General features: G+C 45.1%; 1 protein-coding gene across 2 annotated transcripts in view; it reads left to right on the forward strand.

Moving 5' to 3' along the window:
• CLPB (ClpB family mitochondrial disaggregase) overlaps positions 1-26,575 on the forward strand; it is a 130,010-nt gene that overhangs the window by 82,345 nt on the left and 21,090 nt on the right. For both annotated transcript variants that reach the window (XM_084894193.1, XM_084894194.1), the window contains 2 exons: positions 12,324-12,421; positions 24,401-24,515. In XM_084894193.1, the coding sequence (XP_084750319.1) occupies positions 12,324-12,421; positions 24,401-24,515 (213 nt within the window). The remainder of the gene's footprint in view (positions 1-12,323; positions 12,422-24,400; positions 24,516-26,575) is intronic.

The following is a 26,575-nucleotide window of genomic DNA, read 5'->3' on the forward strand; positions in this document are numbered from 1 at the left end:
TTTGGCTCATTGGATAGAGCGTCGCCCTTTAGACTGAAAGGTCCTGGGTTTAATTCCAGTCAGGGCACATGCCTGGATTGCAGGCTCGATCTCCAGTAGGGAGCGTACAGGAGGCAGCCAATCAATGACACTCTTTCATCATTGATGTTTCAATCTCTCTCTCCCTTTCCTTCCTCTCTCTGAAATCAATAAAAATATATTTTAAAAGAACCACTTCTCACTCTGTTCCCCACAGCAATTTTGGGAGGCTTTTTATTGTTTTAAAGATTACACCTGGAATTGTAATCTTTAAAACAAAGAAGCTTCAAAAGAACAGAGTTTAGCATTTATCTCCTCCTTACACACCCTCTACCCCTCCCTCCTCCTCCCTGCCCCCAAACACATACATACTTCATTGATTCTGCTGCCAGTAGCCCTAGCCAGGTCTCTAACTTGGGAAGGCCACCCCAGTCTCCTTTCTGTCTGCTAGATTGGGGGGGGAGGGGGGGGTGTTGGCTCTCTCTGCTCAGTACCTCATTTTTACATATATACTATTGGTGAGACACTGTAGGAAGGGATGCTTCATAATGGCAAATATAGTAAAAATAACAATAGCTATCATTTATTGAGTTATTACTATATGTATCAAGCTCCACACTAAAGCTTTTGTGTCTTTTAATACTTAAAATGACTCTGAGTTTGATACTCTTTTTACCTATAAACAAATGCATACTAGGCTGTTAAGTAACTTGCCCAAGTTCCACAACTAGTAAGTAGTGGAGCTATCATGGTATATCTGTGACTATGAGCAGAATTTAAGAGCAGAATTCCAGTGGGTATCCCCAGAGCCTACACAGGATCTAGCATAAAACAGGTGCTCCAGAATGTTGGTTGGTTGATTGAATGAATGAATGAATGAATGAATCAGTGTTCTTCCATTGAACTTGACTTTAGGCTTAAGGGGAACTGGCTGAACATCTGTAGCTTATGCCAAGAAAAATGGATTTTGTCTCATCTCTTAATGCCCAGCTGTACACAGACATGTTCCCTCCCACTCAGTAACAAACTGCCTGGAACTCTTTCCTGGCTCATATTTACAAGAGAATGTGATAAATTCCGTATTGATCTCTCCTGTTCCACTGTAAATTTTGCAAAAGATGATTAAATAGAGCAATAGAGTCTGCAGGCATTGTGGCTCAATATGTTGTGGAGTGGCGTATCGACCTCCTCCATCCAAAGGCAGCCAGCGCCTATCCCTGCTGCCCCAGACCAGTAATTAAAATCCTGTGAGACTGGGATTTAAAATCCAATCATATCCCTGAATCAAGCCTTCTAGCCTTCCCATGTGACGAGTGCAATAAGGTAACGGCAGGAGCATGTTTATGTCTGTGCTGAAGCAGTCCCCATAGGGTGGGTAAGAAATGGAGAGTTGGGTAGCCCTGCTGGCTAAATCACTTCACCCTGACACCACAGCCACTTGTTTATGTACCTACAGATTGTCTTACAAGTCCCAGCCAAAGACCAAATTCAGACAGAGCAAAATATCGTGCACAAAAAAAATCACAAACTGTGTTTCAGTGTATACTTCTATCCCCACAGCCAATAGTTGGTTTAAACAAGTAATTTGGCTTTGATTAAACTCCTTATGGCCTTTAGTAGCCAAATATGTGTTTGAATTTCCACAGGAATCCTTTAACCTAAACTGAAGCCAACCTTCTATGGGGTGAGGCCTGTAACCAAGGTACAGGCCTAGAAATAAACTTTTCCATCTCCTCCCAGCAGGGTCAGGAGCTCCTTGAGAGCAGGAACAGTGTCTTCTTACTTGCTTTTGAATCCCTAGCTCCTAGCATGGTACCAGATGCATAGCGGGATCTCAAAAGGTATCTTTGAGTGAATGAACAAACACAAATTAACAATCTTGGGAAATCTCTGTAAACTGATGTGTAAGTAGCAGACCTACCAAGTGATCATCCACTCAGTGCTAGGGAATTCATTTGTTCCTGAGGTTGCTCAGCTGCTATCTTTGGATATTCTCATGGTTAGAAATTTCTTATATTCAGCCAAAATCTGCCTCCAAGGGTCTTAGTTTTATCATTGAGCATAATGTAGAATGAATCTAATCCCTATTCCACATTCCATTGGCCTTTCGAGTACCTGAAAATGCAGTCATGTTCTCCTGAGCTATCTTTTCTCCAGCCTGCAGCTCCAGTTCCTTAAGCCATTGTTCTCACATGGCTCTAAACTCTTTTTCTATCTTGATCACTATTCCCAAAGCAATCTTCACTTTGTCTCTCTTCCAAAACCCATTTATCTCTATTAATTTTCATCTCATTGGTTTCAGCTTTTAATGTCAATCTTCCAACAGTCGTACTTGATACCCTTCCCACCTTAATCTGATATCTGCAGATCTGATGAACAGAACATCACTGTGAAAATCTGTGTCAGGGATAAACAAGCTGAATTGGACCAAGTGTTCTTGTTGCCACTGGAAACTTCCTTCCAGATAACCTCTGGTCTGTCAGTCACTACACCACCCTGCCACTGCCGCTACTCCTCCTGCTGTTCCCTCCACGTGCTCCCTACCCTGGCCCCACGTCTGCTTAGTCCACTAGTCACTTACTAACCCTTCACACTCTCCTAGCATCCAGCTCACCTTTCTCCATCATGTTTTCAGGGTTGTCCTGAGACATCCCATCAAATGTCTGATGAAGTCCACATTTGCCCTAACTGCACCTGATTGAGCTAGGTAATCTTGATAAACAAAAGGAAATGAGTTTAGTCTGGCATGACTTGGTTTCCATGAAACCATCTAGATGCCTAGTCATCATCACCATTTCCTTTTCTAGGCATTCACAAAGCATCTTTAGTAACATTCTGATTCTGGAGACAAGACACATATGTATGAAAAGTGTGTGATCAGATATGTGCTTTAGTGGTTCAAAGGAGGAATTGATCTAAATAGACAGGTATGGTTTAGGAAAACTTAAAGGTATGGAAATTAGAGCTGGACTTTGCAGAATGTAGGGTCTGAGTGGTGGGCACAGGGGAATTTGGCACTACTGAAGAGAACAGTAATAGCACAGTGTAGCCCAGTCCTTCAGGTCTGCACTGGAACTGAAAGCTCGGAAGGGTGGCCCAGGACAATGCAGGTGGATAGGAAGAGCTCTGGACTGGAAGGCCTGGATTCTAGTTTATGCTCTTCCATAGTCTCTGTGACCTTGATCTTTAACCTTCCCTTCCCCAGTCTTTTTTTTTTTTTTTTTTTTTTTAATTGATTTTACACAGAGAGGAATTGAGAGGAACATAGAGTTAGAAACGTCGATGAAAGAGAAACATCGACCAGCTGCCTCTTGCACACCCCCCACTGGGGATGTGCCCGCAACCAACGTACATGCCCTTGACCGGAATCGAACCCGGGACCTTTCAGTCCGTAAGCCGACGCTCTATCCACTGAGCCAAACCGGTCCCGGCTCCCCAGTCTTTTTATCTTACTTTTTTAAAATATATTTTATTGATTTTTTACAGCGAGGAAGGGAGAGGGATAGAGAGTTAGAAACGACATGAGAGAGAATCATCGACCAGCCGTCTCCCGCACACCCCCCACCAGGGATGTGCCCGCAACCAAGGTACATGCCCTTGACCAGAATCGAACCTGGGACCTTTCAGTCCGAAGACCGACGCTCTATCCACTGAGCCAAACCACTTTCGGCCCAGACTTTTTATCTTAGTGTTTGCTTCTGCTCTTCTCCAGTTAATGCTATGATTTCCCATCTCCTCAACCACACAATGTTGGCTCTCTTATGGTGACGGTGGATCATCATCCTTAACTTCTTGTCCCCCTACCTCACACTGTGTTGTCATTGTTTATCCCTGTCTGTTTCCCACCAGTCGGGGCTCTGATCAAGGGCAAGAACCAGTCTGATTCCACAGTGTGTCCAGCTCCTGGCCCAGCCGCAGTGGGTTTTTATGGAATGACTGGATCCAGCCAGGAGGCAGTAGGTCTCTGTCTCATGAACTTTAGAAATCCACCTCGCTGAAGGCAATTGATCCTCCCCTACTATGTCCATTGGAGAGTTAGGACTTTGGATGACTTTCTGAGAGTTCAGTATATGTGGGTCACAATTCACCTGGCCCCAGACAGGGAAGCTCTGATGGGAGGAAAAGGTGTTCCGTTTGTACCCTTTCTACTGTCTATCCCAAACTTATCTCTAGAACCCCCCTATCTTGGCTTTAGAGCATCGGAGCACTGGAAGATAAAGATTATTCCCCCCTCTTTTTGAGTCACTAAGCCTTTGGAAGATAGCATTATGTAGTGGAAAGCCAGACCTCGCTTCCTTTTAAAAAGCAAACAACTTTTTATTATGTAAAATTCCAAACATTTACAAAAAGAATAGTATAATAAATTCCTGCTTTAAATCTCAGCTTTGCGACTTATTTGCTGTATGACTGTGGGAAAATTATTTTAGGTCTCTGAGCCTCTTATTTTCTCAGAGTCTTTGATGAATAATTCAGACACTGTGTATAAAAGCCTTATACCCAGCAAATGTTAGCCCATTTCTTTTCACCATATCAGTTAAATCATCTGTAAAGTGAAAAAAATAATACTTTCCCTGCTTTGTTCACCAAATTAAGAATTAAATGCATGGAAGTAGTTGGCACAGGGTATGGCACAAGAAGTGCCTAGTAAAGATTATTGATTACTATGAGGCATGACTTGGTACAGGTGCACATGTACCTGTGTGTACGTAAGTGATGAATAATAAATGTCCAGGTGTGGTCTATAATAAAAGTCCAGGATAAACCATCAGGACACCGGGCTCTATTCCCACTTCTGCTGTGCTTCTTGCAGCAGTGTGGTCAGGGCTCTTCTCTCTCACCTTCAGATTCTGGAAATACAGAGGGAAATTGGTCCATCTCTGACCTGAGGAGCTAACATATAGATTGTGAACTGGGATGAGTTCCCGGGAAAGGGAACTAGCAGTAAGGACATCAGGAGCCCAGGGACAAGTGGAGAACACTGAGAGCTGAAGGTGGGGGGTGGGGGGGAGGCTTCTCAGAGAGGGACCCTTGAAGAATACCCAGTCAGGAGACAGGGGATAGGGCTCCAGGCAGGAAGGGTAGCACAAACAGCAGTGTGGGGACAAGGCAGGTGCATGGCTTCTCTGGTGTGGTTGGTTATTGACTCTGACTACTTCCTTGATGAGAGTTCACAACCAAAAAGAATAGCTGGCTCTGCACCTCTAATCATAGCAAAGATTTCCCTTTATATTCAATAAAAACATCTAATTGGAGATAGTAAGCAGACTGTTGAAGTAGTGAAAAACAGGATGAAGGTGGAAAAGGAGTTAGCAGTCAAAATAGAAAAGGAGAGAGGGTGATTACAAAGGACATTGTACAGCCCATACAATCCTTTTTGTCAATCATTTTTGAGCTTTTTATCTTCTTCAGTCCAAAGAAAACCCCTAGATGTGGGCAGGGCAGCAGTCATTACCACCAGAGAAGAGAAGCAGGTCCCCTAGATCACACAGCCAGGGAGTAGTGACCCCTCCCCCACCGCTCCCTGCCCTGCACTCTTTCATAGGGCTGGGAGCCAGCTGCGTGTAGGGGCAGGGTGAGTCATGGAAACTGCATTAGGACTGTGGGGTGGGAGGAGCTGACAAAGCTGTGGGGGGTGAGCATTCAATATTATTGATAATAGCCTAAGATATTTGTATAAGGCAGTTTCTGTTGCGTGCTTTTTAAAGCCTCTTACACAGATTGTCATCTTTGACATTCACAGGGGTAGACAGAGGGCCTGGACAGGGTAGTGTCAAGAAAGGAGAGAATAGCAGGTCCCTCTCCTCCGCGCCCCCAGCTTAGCAATAAGATGTGAAACCTCCCCCTTCCTCCCTCCCCCCCCCAAATGTCATCACTCTTGCCAGGAAGGGAAAGTGGGCCTCTCTCTCCAACCATGTCTCACCCACAGAGCATCAGAAATGTTAGTCTAACCTGATGTATTCTGCCACCCAGGCAGAGAGGTATCTAGGACCAGTAAAGACACTAGGGATTTTGGCATGGTCACACACTTGCAGTCAGAAGGCTCTTCTGGGGCAGAAAGAACAGCCATGTTGTGTGTGGCCTCAGAAGATAACACCTGCCCTGACTGGTTTGGCTCAGTGGATAGAGCGTCGGCCTGCAAACTGAAGGGTCCCAGGTTCAATTCCAGTCAAGGGCATGTACCTTGGTTTCGGGCACATCCCCAGTAGAGGGTGTGTAGGAGGCAGCTGATCGATGTTTCTCTCTCATCAATGTTACTAACTCTCTCTCCCTCTCCCTTCCTCTCTGTAAAAAATCAATTAAATATATATATTTTTTAAAAGAAGATAACATCTACTAAAAGCCCGTTGGTTTGGTAAATGTTACTGAATCCTGTTAAGTGCTGGGTAGCAAGGATAGGCAGTGAATCAGACATGGTCCCTAGCTTCTAAGAGCTCCAAGTCTTGGTTGCAGACAGACGATTTTAACACAGCGTGATTAGTGCAGTAAGATAGAGGCAGAAGGGCCCATGGAAGCACAAAGGATGTTGTGGTATGAAGACAAAGAAACTTTCCTGAAGGAGAAACCTAACTGGGTCTTAAAAAATGAATAGGTATTTGCAGGAAGACCAGAGTGGGGTGGGGTGGGGTAGGAGTGAGAGGTTGGGGCTTATATGAAAAGGATATACTCTTAGTTTAATGGGGAAAGTTCTTGAAGGGCCATGAGCTTGGGGCTTGGTTCTGGGCATGTTCAGGGAAGCCAGGTGACCACCTGTTCTGTAAGTAGAAGGGAGTCACTTCTTTGGGAGCTGGGAGAGCTCACTATTAATGTCTTTGTTCTCTTGGGAAGTCTGTGATTGTGTCAAATCAAAGGCAGGTGCGGTGCTGGAGAAGAGCACTGGGCTTCCTGGGCCCCGGTGGGCCATGCCTTCTCTCTCACCAACACCATTTCCACTGCCTTACCCTGCCCTGGGTGATGAGACCCACCCTACCAGCCAGGACCCATGAGCACCCACACCACACCCTACCTTCCTGGCTCAAGCCCTATTGACAGATCCCCCAGAATCTGAAGGAATTCAAGACAAATGGTTAAGAGGATGGAGTTAATAAAATTTGAAAAATTGAGGCCTGTCACTCCACTAAACTTTTTTCAATACCACTGACAGAAACATATTTCCCCAATGAGTGACCTTCCACAGCTGTAGCGGGCAGCGCAGCCGCAGCAGTGCTGCCAAGAAGGCAGTCTGCTATTTATCAAATATTATAAGCTGGGACACACTAATCTGGAGCAGGGAGAAGAGGGGAGGGGTCCTGCACTACACTGCCTGGGGTGCTCCAGGTGTTGGCCCCAACCCCAGACAGCCAGTGGGAGGTGACGGATGGCCTGCGATTAGCACTCCCCACCTCCACCCAGCCCTCTCACTTGCTCCCAGAGGCCTGACCCTCTGGACCAGCTGCTCAGCCTGGAGAGGCCCTGGGTGGGAGGCAAGGGGAGGTCAGGCCGGGGCACGGGCCATCCTGATGCCCCCGGAGAGGGCAGGCGGGTGAGGCCCAACATGGTTATTTATTGGAGTATAATGGTTTGTGGCCGTTGGTCGTGAAGGTGAAATCGATCAGTTGTAGAAGTCAGGTTCTATCAATTATTACAGCAATTAGTCAAGTCAGAACATCAGAGCAAGAGTGTGGGGGCTGGGGGGTAATATTAGATGGACATTACCCATGGTGCCCCTGCCTCAGCCTTCCTAAAGTGGGAGCAGACGTGCTACCCTGAGGCTCCAGAGCCTTGGGGAAACTCTACTGGCTTCCCCTCTCAGAAGTGGCTGGGTGGAGCCTGGCTGAGAGCTTCCTGGTCTAGAGACAGGCCCAGCACTGCTTTAAAAGGCATCTCTGTGCTGGCTGGCCCAGGTGCAGGGATGTCCTACCTGTCCCCATCCCATTCTTTATGAGAAGTGACACAGCTCCTACTAGAAATTACTCAGTGGCCAATGTTTATGGCACACATTTTTCATTCTGTAAGCAAATATAGATCACTGACAGCACTTGTTTGAAGCGGTTAATCTCACCCTCAGTTCTACTGTCTTTCTCTCTCACCTTGTCTTTCTTTTTCCTCTCCCCTTCTCTTTCCCATTTTTTCTCCTCTTCCATTTCTCTTCTCTTTGCCCGTCTTTTTTTGTTTTGTTTTGTTTTGTTTTGTTTTATATATATATATATATATATATATATATATATATATATATATATATATATATATATTTTATTGATTTTTTACAGAGAGGAAGGGAGAGGGATAGAGAGCTAGAAACATCAATGAGAGAGAAACATCGACCAGCTGCCTCTTGCAGCACACCCCCTACCAGGGATGTGCCCGCAACCAAGGTACATGCCCTTGACCGGAATCGAACCTGGGACCCTTCAGTCCGCAGGCCAACACTCTATCCACTGAGCCAAACCGGTGATGGCTCTTTGCCCTTCTTGTCTTTCCCTTCTTGGTCTCTCTCTCATCACCCTTCCATTCCAGCCCGTATCTAGTGACAGAGCTCTCCTTTAAGCTGCCAAAAAGACCTTCCTTACTAGGAAGGCTATACTTTATCCTGTAAGCAGTGAAAAGCCACTGAAGGATTTTTCAGCAGCACGTGTCCTGGCTGCCCAGATGGTAGTGTGAAGAATTGGAGTTAAAAAAATCTGGGGTGGGTTTGACTCCTGGTCTAAAGAAATAACCAACTTTGTGACCTTATTTCAGTTCTCTGTACCCCGTTTTCATGTCTGTAGCATGAGAATTTTAATTTCTAACCCTCAGGATGGTTGTTAGGATTAAATGATATAATACATATAAAGTGCAGAGCACAGTGTCTGGCATACAGTAAGTGCTTAGTAAATACCAGCGGCTATTATCACCACTTCTAGATATATATCCAAAAGACATAAAATCATACATTTATGTAAAGATTTTTATATAGATGTTCATAGCAACATTCATAATGGCTAAATGTCTATCTGCTAGTGAATGGATAAGCAAAATGTGGTATATCCACACAGTGGAATATTATTCAGGTATCAAAAGGAATGGAGAACATGCTACACTCGTGTAGTAGCATGAATAATACATGCTACAACATGGAGGGACATTGAAAACATTATGCTAAGTGAAAGAAACCAGACACAGAGGCCACACATTGTATTTATATGAAAGATCAAGTATAGGCAAACCTATAGAGATAGTAGACAGTGGTTGCTGCGGTTGAGGGAGATGGGGAGAGGTGGGTAGCCTTTGATAATGGTTATGAGGTTTATTTCTGAGATAACGAAAATGATTTGGAATTAAACAGTGGTAATGGTTTTATGACTTTGTAAGTATATTTCAAACCACTGAATTGTATACTTCAAAAAGGTATGTGAATTATTATATCTCAGTTTAAAATCATATGAATATTCTGTAGCAAATTCCTATTAGAAAATAGGATTGTGGCCGAAATCGGTTTGGCTCAGTGGATAGACTGAAAGGTCCCAGGTTCGATTCCAGTCAAGGGCATGTACGTTGGTTGCGGGCACATCCCCAGTAGGGGGTGTGCAAGAGGCAGCTAGTCGATGTTTCTCTCTCATCGATGTTTCTAGCTTTCTATTCCTCTCCCTTCCTCTCTGTAAAAAATCAATAAAATATTTTTTTAAAAAGAAAAAGAAAATAGGATTGTGTATAAAAATATTAATTGTGTTATTGATAATGAATTTCCTGCACTCTGCCCCTTTCCCCTCTTCTTCCCACACCTCTTTCTCTGCAGCCCAAGCAGACAGCAAATATAAATGCTTAATAAATTATTGCTATTGCTAATAAGTACATCAGTTTTTAAGAAGCAGAGAGCTTCTATAGAAATAGGTTTATATCTATACTAATAAAAGGTAATATGCTAATTAGACTGGATTGACTGGATGTCTTGCAGATGTCCAACTTCCTTCCAGACAAAGCCATGGTAGCGGGGGGCTGAGGCAGAGGCACTTAGGGGCAATCAGGCCAGCGGGGGAGCAAGCAGTTAGGGGCAAGATCAGACTGGTCAATGGGAGCAAGCAGTTAGAGGCAAGGCAGAGGCCTTATGGTCAATCAGGCTGGCAGGGGAGCAGTTAGGGCAATTAAGCCGACAGGCAGAGGTGGTTAGGGGCAATCAGGTTGACAGGTGTGCAGTTAGGGGCAATCAGGTCGGCAGGCAGGCAGGTAGGCGAGCAGTTAGGAGCCAGTGGTTCCAGATTGGAGAGGGTGCAGGCCAGGCTGAGGGACCTCCCCCCAATACACACACACACACACACACACACACACACACACACACACACACACATCGTGCACGAATTTCATGCACTGGGCCTCTAGTTATGATGTAAATGTTTCCACAGTCTGGGATTGAGAAATGCTGATTTTCAACAAACAGTGATGGGACACACTGACAGTCTTACCTGTGTATTTAGTGTCCCCAGCCAGCCGGTTACCTTCTTATGGCAGAGCCTGCATCTTACCTTTCTTTACTTTTTAGACAACACTTCCCTAGCAAGAAAGATCAAGGAATGTTCTATTTAACACATAGTTCTTGCCCATCTGCTGTGTTCAAAGCACAGCTTTCCTCTCATGTTTCTCTCTTCCTGCCTTGAGAGGAGTGCCTTTGGAGGAGGACCAGTGATTCTTCTATGTCCCAAGCCCCACTCATTTAAAGTTTGCCAAATTGAATGGAATGGACAGTTTTTGAAGAGGAGAGTAAGGTGCTCAGACCTGGGCTTTGGAAGAGATTCTGACAGCCTGGGGGCGGAGTAGCCTTTCCTCCATAACTGCCAAGCCTTGCACACAGTAAACTATACAGGCTTCACAGCTGCTGGCACTTAAAAGAGGGAGAAGGTAGATGAATGACCCCAGACAAGCTGTTTTTGTTTTTGTTTTTGTTTTGTCATACTTAAGTTCTTTGTCTTCAAATCACAGGAACTAATGATTGGAGGGAAGCTTGTCTATAAGCACACACTCAACAGCAACTAGTATTGGTACTATACTATAGCCTCGAACTGAACCTGGGCTGGCACAGCCAGTTTGCTCAGGATGGCCACGCCCTTCCAGAGGACTCTGCTGATTCTGGCAGGCAGAAAATGCCAGAGAAAAAAGAGCATTAAAAGAGTGAGGGGCCCACCAGCTGCTGTGGCTCGCCTGTTGAGCATTGACCCAGGAACCTAGATGTCATTGGTTCGATTTCCAGTCAGGGGATAGGCCCGGGTTTCAGGCTCCATCCCCAGTGGGGATCGTTGATATTTCTCTCTTATCTCATCAAAGTTTCTTTCTTTCTTTCTTTCCTTTTTTTTTTTTTTTTTTTTTTTTTAAATCCTCACTCGAGGATTTTCCCATTGATTTTTAGAGAGAGTGGGAGGGAAGGGGAGAGACACAGAGAAACCTCGATGTGGGAAGAGACATCAGTTGTCTGCCTCCCACAGGCATCCTGACCAGGGAGGGGCAGGGATTGAGCCTGCAATCTAAGTATGTGCCCTTGACCGGAATCGAACCTGGTACCCTTCAGTCTGCAGCCTGATGCTCTATTTTCTGAGCCAAACCGGCTTGGACATCTATCTCTTTATCCCTCTCTCCTCCTCTCTCTAAAAATCAATAAAATATAAAATAAGTACAACTTAAAAAGTAAAACGTTTTAAAAAGGGGAACAGAGAGTAGAAAGAAGGGAAGCTTTTCATTGTTATTTGGGACATTCTGTGCTTTAGAAAGGAACCCTTTTATATGATTTTTGTGAATGAATATTCATCTGTATATGAATGAGTTGGATAACAGGAGTATTTTATTTATTGATTTTTAGAGAGAAACATTGTTTTGTTTCACTTATTTATGCATTCTTTGGTTGCTTCTTGTATGTATCTTGACCAGAGATCGAACCCGCAACCTTGGTCTATCAGGACAATGCTCTAACCAACTGAGCTACCCAGCTAGGACATAATGGGAGTATTTTAATGACTAAGGCCATTGGGGATAAAGTAATCATATGTTTGGTACATTTGTTGGCTTATTCAGCTGGTGTATTTGCATGTAACACATCTGTATGTGTGATAGTATGTGTAGCATGTTTCTGTACATGTGGGAGCCCCAATACTCTGACCTCTGTGTCAGAGAGGGCTAAGAACTCTCCTCTCAGAGTAGCTTGACATGTTCTTCCCACCACTCTACAGCCTCTTAAGTTTTTGTTGCTCCACATTTCCATAGGCATTTCTGACAATAAAATCAGGGTCCAGTCTCACTGATTGCTCATAGAGCCTTGCTCACAGAGCCTCCGACCACCCCTGACACCCTCTTCCTTCTCCTGCCAGGAGCCAACCCCCTGCAGAGGAATGAAATGGGACACACACCCTTGGACTATGCCCGAGAAGGAGAAGTGATGAAGCTTCTAAGGACTTCCGAGGCCAAGGTAAGTCTCAGGGAAAGGAGAAGGCCTGAAGGCACTCTGGGAGGCATTTAATCTTTCACTCATTAAATTAGGTCAGGCTTCACACTGCCCCTTAGGTGATTATTGTCTGTTGAAAACAAATCCAACCCCTAGACTCATCAAGAATAAGAAACCACTTTTTTTGTCCTGAACCACTTTTTGCCTGAGCCACTTTTTGCTTCTGAGGATTAAGCATCAAATTTAATGTTTGAGATGATAGACCTCCTAACTCCTCTTCACAGGTGGGGAGCTAGTGAGACAAACTCTTCAGCCCAGGCCTCAAGTATTCTGTAGCCTCATCAGGCCATCTTTCCTTTCACCACTCCTCTAGAACCATTCTCTAACGCTCCTCTTCACACACACTCCAGAGAACAGTAGATAGTCTGAGACCTCCCCCCAAACCTTCATCTTAATTTCATCCTCTCACCCAAACTTTCGAACTCCATAAAGACTCCTCCCAGCCACCGAACTGTAGCTCAGGAACTACTTGGCACAATCCAAGAACTGGAATCACAAACCTCAGAGTTCGCAGGGACCTCAGAAATCATCAAGTCCAGTGAGGGGAAATCGTACCAAAGCCAAACCAAGTAAGTCAGAGGAAAATAGAGCTGTTCTGGTTTAAGGAGAGGCAGACCTGTTCCTTTCCTGGCCTGTTCCTCTCCTGAGCAGCCTCTTTGGAGGCTCTGCTGTGGGGCAAACATTTTAAATCTCTGAAATCAAATGAGTCATTTTACTTACAGATGAATTGGAACCCATGGGTGTGATGTGTGGCTTGCCTTTGGTCCCAGAGTAAGTTAGCATCAAAACTGAAACTAATAGACTTGGACAAAGTTTAGTGACAGGACTGGAACTGGAAGACCTGGTTCCTGACCCTGTCATATGCTCTTTCCAGCATCATGGAGTCTCTTGGTGGCAAATGGCTGAAGTGCCCTGAAATGATTCAGTGTAGCAGGTCCCACCTAGTGGCAAATACTCCCTGTCTTGAGAAAAAGCACTTAGGTCACTGCACTGAGACAGACAGGCTGTAGGCTGTGATTCCAGCTCCATCACTTACTGACTGGGTGACCTTGGGCTAGCACTTTCCCTCACTGAAGCTTAATTTACCTCTGTGAAATGAAAACATTGGACTAAATTGTTTCTAAAGTTTCATTCAATATATGATTGTCTGTGTGCTGGTCAGGATAAACATATTATGCTGTTATAACAACCCCAAATTTCAGTTGTCTAAAAGAACAAATATTTATTTTGCCTCACACTGCATGTTCATTATGGGTCGTTTGGAGGGGGTGTGAGGATGTGTGTGCTCTGCTCATTACAGGCACTCGGGAACCCGAGTGCAGAGCAGCCCTCCTGTGGAACAATGCTGAGTGCATGGGGAAAGATTTTCTGGAAGATCTTGCACTGCAGTTAAATGCACAGTTTGGAAGAAGGACCTTCTACTTCCACTTACAACTCACTAGACATACTAATCCCATGTTCCTGCCCAATCATAAGGAAACAAGGAGACCAAGAGTGAACTTACCATGTGTCTAGAAGGGGGAGAACTGGAAATACTTGGTAACCAGCATTAATCACAGCTTCTATCCTTGGAATCCTTAGTAACCATCTTGCAATGTTCCTTCCAGAGAAGGAGAGGAGTTAGGAAGGTGGACTGGCTTTCACAGCACATTCCAAGGGGCACTTGGGACCAGCAAAGAGCAAAACTTCCATAGAGCAAACGCTTCCCTCCCTTTGTTCAGATTTCCCACCCCTAGGAGCAGCCCTTGAAGTCAGGTCAGCTTTCCGTGTGCCTTAAGGAAATCCCTAAGCATGTTTCAGATAACCTTGGGGACTGCATCCCAGTCATGATTTCCCCTTTCAGACTAATTATTGTCTCCTGAGAGCAAGCACTGCACTTGGCTAAGAAGACAAATGATTTTTCAGGTGTTGTGATATAGGTCAGGCTCTGGGCTTCTTGGTGCCAGCATATGTGGAGGGTTAGAGCTGCTGAGGGACTCTTCACAGAATTTAGCTGCCCAAGATATGGCTTGATGTTGGCCACAAGGCAGTTAACAAATGGCACTTGTGTTCCTCTTCCAATCAGACCCTTCTGGAAAGCAACGGTAGACACTACCTTCTGAGTAAACTGAGTTCTTAGAGTCTCTGCAAGGAGGGCAGTAAGGGGGCAAGAGGAACTACCCGAAAAAAGGCTGAAGGCAATAGAGTCGTCTGGCCCTGAAGAGAGATTGCACGTAGGCACGGGAACGGCTGTGGGTGGAAGGGGTGGAGATTCATTCAGTGGCAAAGCTAGGACAGAGCAAGCTTAATGGGTGGCAGCTGCAAAGAGGAGCTCCCTAACAGAGCTGTTATAGAGCACAAGAGGCCGCCCTTAGAGGCTAAGCAGCCACTTAGAGTCAGCCCTCGGCTCCTGCAGCCTCTCAACTGGAAGACTGTTTTTTGTCACCTCTCTGTCCTTGATCCCTTCATCCGGTCTGGACTCCTACATCTGGAATGTCCAACTGTCTGCTCAACATTTCCACCTGATTGCTCTGCTCTCTCGTCAGATCCTAACTAACTAGCTGAACTACCTACCCCTCAGCCCTCTTCTCTCAGTGCTTAGCATCTATGTGGTCACCCATTTTTTCTGCTCTGTTTTTTTCCTCCAAGCTGCAAAAACTGCCTCTTCAAAATTATGAGGCAGAGTTTCTGGGGAAGAGCACTGCTTTAGACCTGGGTTCTGTCTCCCTCTGCCAGTAAGAGAGCAGCATCTGCTCCTGAGGCCCTGTATTTGTAACATAATGACTCAGGCCTGGAGGGTGCTGAGGCTCCAGCCTGAGACCGCATCTCCCGGCTCTTTGTCTAAACATGAATTACCACCGCTGTGACCTTATCTTACTCCTCTGCTATCTGTCCAGTATCCTTTGCCACCCAGCTCAGCCTCCTCTACCTTCACCTACCACTGTGTAGTCAAATATGTGCTCCTTACAGAAAATTTGTAATTATAAAAGCTATCTGTCCCATCATAGAAAATTAGGAAGGTAAAATAAGAGAATTAAATAATTCAGAACATACTTATAAATGGCTTCTGTGTGCCAAGCTCTGGGCTATGTGGGAAGAAAACAGATGGTGAAACACTGAAGGAGCCCACAGTCTGATAGGAGACAGGCAAGCGAACCATGACACCACTGAAAACCCAGAGGTGGCCTCTCATCCTGCCTGGGAGACCAAGGAAAGCCTCCTAGAAGAGATGTCAACTAGCTAACTTTCAATTAAAAGCATTCTAGTCCTTCTTCTACCTGTTTGTAACCACTATTAATATTTTTAATCATTTATAATATAGTAGGTACTATTTATCTAATGTATCCAGGCACTATGCCAGGTACTCTAATATATGTTTTTTCTAACCCTATAACAAACATATGAAGCAGTTCTTAGTATTCCATTTTACAGATGGGAAACTGAAGCTGAAAGAAAGCAAGCAGGTGATTTACAGAAAATCTAAGTTGTTAAAAATAACTATTGAGATATAAATAAGAGATTTCCTCTTATGATACTATATTTATCTTTTCTGGACCATACCTATATACAATATATTTATATAGGTGGACTTTTTGTTTATACCAGGGATCTCAAAGTGGCAGCCATATTTTATTTTGCCAGCTAGAATATTTTAAATATAAATGTAATGCTTTAGAGGTTGGCGTGTGGACTCTCTAGCCACAGGCCTTCCATTCCCTATTGTACGGGCTTGTCTGTCAAACATTTGTAATTTCTACTTGACTCTCAAGGTGTTTGAGTTATGATCTAGTTCTTCATTTGGGATATGCTTTTTTCACTTAATGTTATTTCTTGATGTTTTTCCTATTTTAAAATTATCAGTTAGCCTAATTTTTTTTTTTTTATTCTGCCTTTCAAAAGGTGTTGTTTAATCTAAAATTTCTGTTACCTTAATTGGCCCAAATGAGTTACGCCTCACTGTTAGTTTACTCCGTTCTTTTGGCCTCCTTTGGAACCCTCCTTTCCCGCCCCCCTTCCCCCCCCCCCCCAAGAAAATCCAGAGGTAGATGAAGCCCAGCTCCTGTGCCCTGAGGGGGCCATGTGAGAGAGAAGGAGGGGAGATGCCAGGACTCCCAGCTCTGATACCCACACACTGACTCGTGCCTTAGGGGAGGGGTCTGCACAGATTTTGTGGGGCTCCAAGAAAGCCTGGGTCTCCTCCAGGCAGAATGAGCAGGTCAGGCTTCCTAGAGAAGGTAGCCTGTGATCTCACTAGATCAGGGGTCAGGAACATCCAGCCTGCAAAATCATTTGGTCTGGCCCTGCCAGGCATTAAGGGTAAGTTAAGCGTTTGACCAAATATAGCAGGCTAATTTTTAAGTTAATAACTTTGTATGGCCCGCAAATTATGTTATAAATTCCAAATAGTCCTTGGCAGAATAAAGAACTATTCTGCACTAGATAGAGAGTTTAATACTTAAAGCTTAGACCATTTTCATGTCTTAACTAAGTGACGAAGGAGAGGTAGAAATATATCTCTGCGCACATGATGGCAGATAAAACAAAAATATGGGGAGCTATTCCATGATGAATATTCAGCTGAGGGGGACGTGCTGGTGCCAGCCCGCATCTCTACTCCCAGATCCTCACTCCACCGAGACTCACGAGGAATTTATTGCTCATTTTAATCACACCCAGAGAATGAATTGGCAGGAATATTAGGCAGATAGACCTATCATATATATTTTATTTGCATATCCCAGTGACAGAAGCACAAGCACATTTCCTATGTCTATATTTTTTCATTTGCTTCAGGGGTAGCTTGGGATGCAATGCTCCCCTGGGCCCCCATTCAAGGCTTCGAGCCTGGGTGCTCCCATCAGAGCTGAAGAAAGCTTTCCAGGAGGGAAGGGTGAGGTATGCAGGAGGGTAGGAGGATTGTGTTTCTCCTGGTTTGGGGTGAAAAGGGATTTCTTCCCTTCCTTTCCCAGCCTGCTCCCTGCTCCGTATCTCGTTTTGAGTGCTGGTGCCTGGCCCTGTGCTTGGTCCTGTGGGATGAAAACACTATCTGACCTTCATTACAGGTTTACTGTGGGTCAGACAGCTCTCTTTGCTTTATGGGGACAGGTTTTTGCTTTGTCCTTTCTTTGTTTTTAACTTTTTAAAAACTTTTTATTGAAATATACTTTTATAAGTTACACATAATATTAGTGTAATAGTCAAGAAATAAGCTATCATAAGCACACAGAAGCTCACTTTCTACTCCCTTTCAGTACTCCCCATTCCCCAAGGGTAAAATTATCCTGGGGGTTTTTTTCTTTTATTTTTACATGGTTTCAAAAAAGAGTACAATGATTTACTATAACACTTCTTGCAGATTACCAATCATTAACATTTATCACACTTGCTTTATTACTTAAATATGTATAAATATATAGAGAGAGCTATATATCTTTTCTGAATCGTTTGAGAGTAAATAATACATTTTATGCCCCTTTATCCTTACTTATATGAATTTTCAAAAAAACATGTACATTTTCTTACGTAACCTCAGTACAACCTCAAAATCAGAGCATTATATTGATCCTAACTAATCTACAGATATTATTCAGATTTTTCCAGTTGTTCCAATAATTCTCTTTACAAGAAAAGAAAATTCGCCTAGCTGGTGTGGCTCAGTGATTGAGCGTTGACCCATGAACCAAAGGTCACCAGTTCAATTCCTAATGTTGGCATATGCCTGGGTTGCAGGCTCATTCCCCAGTAGGGGACATACAGGAAGTAGCCAATTGACATTTCTCTCTCATTGATATTTCTCCAAAATCAATAAAAACATATGTAAAGAAAATTCTGGGTCCCACGTTGGATTCAGTTGTCATGTCTCTTTTTTTTTTTTTTTTTTTTTTTTTAATATATTTTATTGATTTTTTACAGAGAGGAAGGGAGAGAAATAGAGAGCTAGAAACGTCGATGAGAGAGAAACATTGACCAGCTGCCTCTTGCACACCCCCTACTGGGGATGTGCCCGCAACCAAGGTACATGCCCTTGACCAGAATCGAACCTGGGACCTTTCAGTCCGCAGACCGACGCTCTACCACTGAGCCCAACTGGTTTCGGCTGTCACGTCTCTTTAGTCTTTGATCTGGAACAGTTCCTCAGTCTTTCATTACCTTGATATTCTAACAAGTACAAACTGATTATTTTGTAGGCTGTCCCTTAATTAGGGTTTGTCTAAGGTTTCCTTATAATTCAACTCAGATTATGCATTTTTGGTCTAGAACACCATCTGGTGTTGGTTTTCAATAAATTCATTAGGAAGCCCTGTGTTAAAAGTAGACATATGAAATTTGTGTTTTAAGTCTCATTTCCCTGAATAGACTCTGAACTCCCTGAAGGCAGGGAATAGTCTTATCTCCAGGATGAAAGTGCAGGAGCTGGAGTCAGGCTACAACAGTTAGTGTTCTGTCTCTATTTATTTGCTACCAGTGGGATCTTGCTTTATATATTTTATTGATTTTTTACAGAGAGGAAGGGGGAGAGAGAGAGAGAGAGTTAGAAACATCGATGAGAGAGAGTCATCGATCAGCTGCCTCTTGCACGCCCCCCACCGGGGATATGCCCGCAACCAAGGTACATGCCCCTGACAGGAATCGAACCCGGGACCCTTCAGTCCACAGACCGATGCTCCATCCACTGAGCCAAACCTGTTTCGTGGTTTTTTTTACATATATATATTTTATTGATTTTTTACAGAGAGGAAGGGGATCTTGCTTTAATTTACTTTATCTCTGTTTTTTTGAGGGATGAGATACTCTGAACTTCATAGGGCTGCAAAGATTAGAACAGCTGTTCCCAAGTCAGGCAAGATCACCAATAGATGCTAAAACTAACAAATGAAGTTTGAAGAAAAACAAAATATTTACATTGCCTCAGATTTTTACCCCACAAGATATTTATTAATTACAAAGGGGACAATGATAGAGGAGAATCCTGGCACCAACCACCTCAACCAAGTGATCAAAGTAAGTCACCAGGTATAGGGTCCAGAGCGTCAGGTGCCTCCTGATTTGGTGCACTAAGAAGAACACAACTCATTTTTTCACTTGCCCCTTTTAACTTCTCTCACCAGTCGTGTCTCTGGATCAACCCAGCTATTTACATGTTACTATTGCTCTGGCAGCAACAGGAGGATGGTCTAGAAGAGAGGAGAATGGAATCTGAGATATTGATGACAGTGATGACCAAGTCTGATGGGACTGATGCCTGCTCTGTGCCCAGTCTTCCTCTACAAGAATGTGTCCTTTATGAGCCAGTTCAAGAAACTTTCATTCCCCAGTCTCCTTCCATCTGCTATGTATCCCCTAGACTCCTTTGTTGTGTTGCCTGAGCTCCCCTTGTCATCATTCCCCTCCCTAGTCTCATCTGTTGCCCCTTGATCTCTTTTGTTGACCTCCCCACCCAGCTCTCTCTGTGATCCCCAGCTTTAGAGCATAACTATGATGTGAGCTGGTGTTGGAGTCAAGGAGCCAGGAGGATAGGGCATAGCTGAGTCTGTGAGCAGCCAGTGTGCTCTGTGGCCCTGAACTCCTATGAGCGGCAAACTGCAGCTTGGCCTCTCTTCTCTTCCCTCCACCATCCCTATCTCATTCTTGCCCAGGGTCTCATTATGCCTGCCACCCCCGCCCCAGCTACCCTCTCAGTGAACACACTGCCAGGTTCATTATCAGACCTTTTCTCTAAGGGATGCCCAACAGTAATGGTGCCTGACATACCCCTCTCCCTGTAAAACTCCCCACCTCTGAGTGAGCCCAACTAGGCTTTGCCTCAGCCTCCCAGCCCTTTCCTGTAAATGCACTCACAGCCAGGAGGGGTGCCATGTTAAATCAAGAGTGATGGAAACCAGTGGCAGTGAATATCCAGCCAAGATGCAGCATAGAGAGCTGGTTGCTGCTGGCTCCAGGTGAGGGCTTCTGAAGCTAATTGTATATGGCTTTTATTAAGAAGATGATCACTCCCCCACTCCTGAGCTCCTGTGTGGCTTCTTTCAGTGCCTCTCAGCCCAGTACCCTCTGCTTCTGTAGGCTGGGTCACCTACACTTACATCCCCTAGTGGAGCCCTGTTAAAGCACGACCTTGACCTTAGTCCCTGTAGTCTTCCTCCCCATTTCCTCAAAAAGCCAAGAACAATAGTAGTCCCTATTTATGGAACCCTCCCCAAGTGCCTTCTCCCATTCTCCTCTCTCCTCTTTCCCAAGAAGAGTATATGCAGACCAAGTATTTTCCTTTTCTAGGTTCTTCCACTGGCTTGCTTTTCACAAGCCTGGGCTCATATAGTTAAAAAGTCATTCAGTACATTTTTTTTTTTATACAAAGTCTGTGCTAAGCATTAGGAAAAGAAAATGAATCTGTAACATATCTGGTTTAATCTCAGTATCCTGTACATTTTTACCCAAAATTCTGCATTTTCAAAAGTTTTTCAGAATATTTAGGGTTCCAGGCTGGTAAAGAATCAGGTCATGCTTAGATTTAGGCCATAGGTTAGCTCTTTCCCAGGACTATCTGGAAAGCCCCTGAGAAACTACCCAAGTCACAATGTAACCTTTCCCCACCCTGACCCCCATAGAAGTTAAGGACCCTTTCTTCTTGCCCAAGAAAATAACAGGAATTCTAAGGTAGCCTAAAATCATGACTCTGAAGAAGAGTTACAGGAAGTAGAAATGTTTCCCTGGAGAAGACAAAGAGGCTATGAACACTGTACCCAAATCAACAAAGTGGTGACAAAGTCATGTTAGGCTTGGCATGCAGCAAAGGAGAAAGATATGTTCTATGAGGCCCCGCAGATCAATAGCGGAAGTCTGTACCACGTAAGGAAAACTGACAGGCAGAGATGAGCCATAGAAGGTGTGCTCGGAACCCTGTTGGTATTGGGACTGTGCCCTGCTGGGTTCCTCAGGAAGGAATCAGGGGCCACTTCCAGGGCAGTGGGGGCATCCACGTGGACTTAGCTCCTGGCTTCTACTTGAGCCAGAGCAACTCTTCTTTTTATGTATGGAACTCCATGCAGATTACATTATTTTAAAGAGTTTTAGTAAATAGAGTTCCAATCAATCAATCAATCAATCAATGGCACTGGGTTACATAATCAGTTATCAAACTGCAGTGAAGGAGAAGTAGCAATTATCAAAGGCCTCCCAAGTGCCAGCTACTGTGCTCTCCTCCACTTGAATCTCTTACATACCATTTCCTCATACACATTCACTGTGTACCAGATACTCTGCCAGGTGCTTTATATACACTTTCTCATTTAGTCTCCACCAATATCCCCAAGGATCCTGCGAGTTAGGCATGAATACCAGCCCCATGTTAGAAATACTTTCAACAATAAAGGTAATTTTTTTTTAAATAAAATAGAGGAAGCCGAAACTGGTTTGGCTCAGTGGTAGAGCGTTGGTCTGCGGACTGAAAGGTCCCGGGTTCAATTCCTGTCAAGGGCATGTACCTTGGTTGTGGGCATATCCCCGGTAGGGGGTGTGCAAGAGGCAGCTGGTCAATGTTACTCTCTCATCGATGTTTCTAGCTCTCTATCTCTCTCCCTTCCTCTTTTTAAAAAAATCAATAAAATATATTTTAAAAAATAATAAATAAATAAAATAAAATAGAGGAAACAAAAAAGTAGGCTATGTATAAAATGCTGAGTACAGTGCATGGCGCACAGCAGCTAGTCCACAAATGGTAGTTCTCTCCTTCAGTTGGCATGTATTGACTCTTCCTGTGAGCCCGGCCCTGGGCTAAGTGCTGGAGCTATAGAGAAGAATACAACTTAGTCTTTGTCACTAAGAACTTTATGGATTAGAAAAGAGAGAGAAACAGGCCTGCCGGGGAGGCCTGTGGAGCACTTACTTCAGTCAAATAAGTGCTCCACGGGGCTTGCGGCAGGCAGGAAGCCTTACAAGAGGGTTCTTAGACAATTCGGTATTGAAGCTGAGATCACCGAGGCACTTGGAGGTGGGTGGGAGTGGAGAGACTTCTGTGGTGAGGGAGCAGTGTGAGCAAAAGGCCTAGAGGTGGGGTTACCCATCACTGAGGAGAAGTGAGGAAACAGACCCAACAAACTAGTGGAGACCAGTTTCCATCACTTCGAGCTCCTTCCACAGTCTGCCTGATGGACTGTAAGCTGGCCAGTGGACTAGCTGGTGCTGTACAGCTGGCCTGTGTATATCTCACCATCAGAGCCTTCTAGCCTCGTGGGCCGCGTGCTGAGAGGGACTGGGTGGGCAGGGAGGAGGAGGAGGCAGATATATGACTGGAGTCGTCAGAGCCAGGTGATGTATGTGGCGCCTGAGGGAGCTGCACAGTGACACTCTGGATTCCAACCAGCAAGCGTCGCTCCACTGGGATCGGCGCCGAATTATTGCTCCACATGAAACCCCAGGACTGATGGGAGCTTTCAGTTACAGACTGATAGCAACAACCAAAATTGGATTGTTTGCTATTTATTTTTTTTAACTTCTGTCAAGGTCACTACCGTAACAGGAAAACACTGCCCAAGCAGCAGGTATTTTTCATCCACTCTGCCCGCAAGAGCAATCTGCAACCACAACTTTTGTGACAGCGCCTTACCTTGGCAGCATGCTTTCTAGAAACCTGTCAGTGTTGTAGAGGTCTGAGGGAAAGAGAGCCTCCTGAGTTCTCTACTCCAAGACCTGCTTTCTCCCCCTGTCCCCCAGCTGCCATAAGCGCTCTCTCGTGGTACCCAGGCACTCACCCTTCCCCCCTGTTCTGCAGAATCCCACCACTTCCGCCTAGCCCATTACTCCTGCTTCTGCAAGCTTCCCGTCTCCCAGGAAGCCTCCACCCAAAAAATGTCCCACACTTTGTGTGTCCTTCACTTCTTTGTCCTCCTACACCACCCAGTCTAGTTGTTTGTTCCTGTATATTTGTCATCAGATTCATTTTTGCAGTCATTTACTAGGTGCCTCTGCTGTGCCAGGACTTCTGCTAGAATAGTGAGTGGAAAATAGTGCCTGCCCTCAGGGAGTTCATCACTGACTTTAGAATACAGGCTCGTACAACAAACTTGTTCTCAAGTAGTTGGAGGGGTTTTTTGTTTGTATTTGGGGGGGTGGTGAGGAGGTGGTAGTAAAAGGCATAGGGCTAGGAACGGGCATGCATGTTTTCGAAATTGGATGGTTCTACCTGAGAAATATGTGTGCACAGACCCTGCCTCACCTCCCCCGACCAACTTTGAGCTCCTTGAGGGCAAGGCCTTGCTCTCCTCTTCTTCCTCAAAGTGTGACCAAGCTCAGGAGCTTCTGCCATTACTGAAATGGACCGCGCCCAGGGCCAGCACATGCCAAACATTCAGCATCACTAGAACCTCCCAGGGGGCAGAGCACAGTTCTCTTCCTTCTCCCCGGCTCACCTTCCCATCCTGGGGCCCAGCACATAGCAATTGCTGAATAATTGTGTTTCATTGAAGTGGAAGGTGTTCATAGCTCTGGTTTGAAAACCAAAAAGGTTTTCAAGAGAATAAGTGGAAAGAATATTTGCTGAGCACTTACTACATGCCAGCCATGATGCTAGGCACATTATATATATCATCATATTTAATCCCTCATTGAAAGATAAAACTGAGGTGAAGTAACTTGCTCCAGGTGATAAGCACATTTTGTAAGTGATAAATCTGGGGTTCAAACCCAGGTCTTCTGTCAGACTTCAGAATCAAGGGTTAATTTAGTAGGAGTGCTTATTTTACTAGCTGGGTTGGCCAGCACTCTGGGCAGTGGCCACCTGAGGTAAGGAGATGGGTGAGGGGTAGAACGGGAGGACTGAGGGAGGACGGGCCTCCAGGGGTCATAAGCCAGAGCTGTGAATCCTGACCCCTGGGGAGCCAGGCCTGTGTTTTATCCCCTAGGTCAGGGATAGAATAAAACTAAGATGCTGCTGGTCCTGGACTCCTGAGCACCTTTGCTCTCTCCCCACAGTACCAGGAGAAGCAGCGGAAGCGCGAAGCTGAGGAGCGGCGCCGGTTTCCACTGGAGCAGCGGCTGAAGGAGCACATCATTGGCCAGGAGAGCGCCATTGCCACAGTGGGTGCAGGTGAGTATGGAAGGTGCTAGTAATGAAGTGCACATCTGCTGTCACCATAACCGTATTGCATATTGTAACAACACTTTTTGACATACTTTTCTATGTGCCAGGCATTGTAATAAGCTCTTTGCATGTGTTCTGTCATTTAATCCACCCTTACTGTGAGGTTGGTACCATTAAATCCCCATTTTACAGATGAGGAAGCTGAGTCACAGAACACTTAAATAACTGCTCAAGGCTGCTTTTCCTGCGTTTGCAGTTTAACTCTGACCTTCATCTGGTCCTCTGTTCCCCATGTCCCTATTTTTCAGGTGAGGAAACAGACCTAGAGAGGAATGGGAGCTTGTTCATCACTAATAATGTAGCAGCTGAGCCAGAACTAGAACTTTTGTTTTTGCCACTGCCTCAGTTTTAGATAAAACATCCTGAACAAGTCTTGAGTGCTTTCTTCTTCACCTCAGAAGCTCTTCTGTCCCATACTTTGACCCCTGGGAGTCAGACTGCTCACTAGTATAACCCCTAATCTAATAGCCCTCCTGCCCATGCCGACCCCACTGGAAAGAAATATTGGACTAGGATCTGCTAAAGATGATGGCCTCCCCCCAGATACATGGCTCCCTGAGGTGATAGCAAGGGCAGCGGAACCCAAGCCCAGCTTAGAAAAGGGGACGTCCCCAAAGGCAGTGGCTCTCAAAGCATGGTCTCTGAATCAGTATCATCAACATCCTCTGGGAACGTGTTAGAAATGCAGATCTCGCTGAAACCGGTTTGGCTCAGTGGATAGAGCGTCGGTCTGGGGACTGAAAGGTCCCAGGTTCGATTCCGGTCAAGGGCATGTAACTTGGTTGTGGGCACATCCCCAGTAGGGGGTGTACAAGAGGCAGCTGGTCGATGTTTCTCTCTCATTGATGTTTCTAGCTCTCATCTCTCTCCCTTCCTCTCTGTAAAAAATCAATAAAATTTTTTTTTTTTTTTTAAAGAAAAGCAGATCTCAAGCCTCACCCCCGACCTATAGAATCAGAAGCTGGGGATAGAACACAGCAACCTATGTTTTAACAGTCCCTGCTGATGATTCTGATGCTCAGCTCAAATTTAAAAACTGCCCCGCTGTGTCTTGGTCAGTCCCACTCTCATGTTGCTGCCTCTTCTCTCCAAGTATTTGGTGGCAGCAGATGCAGTCCAGCAACTGCCAAAGAAAGTACCAGGTTCTCACTGGGAAAGGAGACATCAGGCTGAACTTGTGGTGCCCCTCTGGGATATTCTGGGGTGGCATTTTCAATGCTAGGAAGCCAATTAGAGGAGCAATTGAAAGTGAAAGCGGTTGTCCCTGTGACACACAGCCCAGCCTGATCTCCATCATTCTCACACATACCAGTGGGACTCGTGTGGTTGCCATGAGCCCTCGTCAGGGGCCCGACCTTATCAGCAGATAAGTGTCTAGTGCCTGGCTGGGGTTGCTCAGTGGTTAAGCGTCAACCCATGAACCAACGGGTCCAAGGTTCGATTCCTACTCAGGGCTCATGCCCAGGTTGCGGCTCGATTCCCCAGTAAGGGACCATCAGGAGGCAGCCAATCAGTGATTCCCTCTCATCATTGATGTTTTTATCTCTCTCTCCCTCTCTCTTTCTGAAATCAATAAAAACATTTTAAAATTAAAAAAATAATAATAAAGTTGCCTTTAAAAAAATAAGTGTCCCAGTGATCAGAGTTGCCTCACAGCTAGATGTCAGAAGGCTGCCTGCTGGCACACACAGGAGCCAGGGAAAGTTTTTAAATATATAAGGCCCCACTGCTCAGGCGCAAACCTCACCAAGCTGCCCTCCACCTTCAGTCACCACCCTAGAGGTGGCAACCTCCCACTTCTTTGCCAACATCGTGTATGAAGTGGCAGGACAGGAGATGCTGGGAGCTCTCAGGGTTTGGAGAGAGAAGGAGTAGCCTAAGGAGAAATAGATTACCTAGGCAGAGATCTAAGAGAGCATCTCTTGCTGTAGTCTCCTGTGCATTTGGGACAGAACTGCAGCTGCCATCCTAGTATCGTATTTTCCCTCTGCTTCTGACATGGCCCT

This window comes from Pipistrellus hanaki, assembly GCF_964339955.1.
Source record: "Pipistrellus hanaki genome assembly, chromosome: 9".
In the NCBI taxonomy this organism is placed as follows: Eukaryota; Metazoa; Chordata; class Mammalia; order Chiroptera; family Vespertilionidae; genus Pipistrellus; species Pipistrellus hanaki.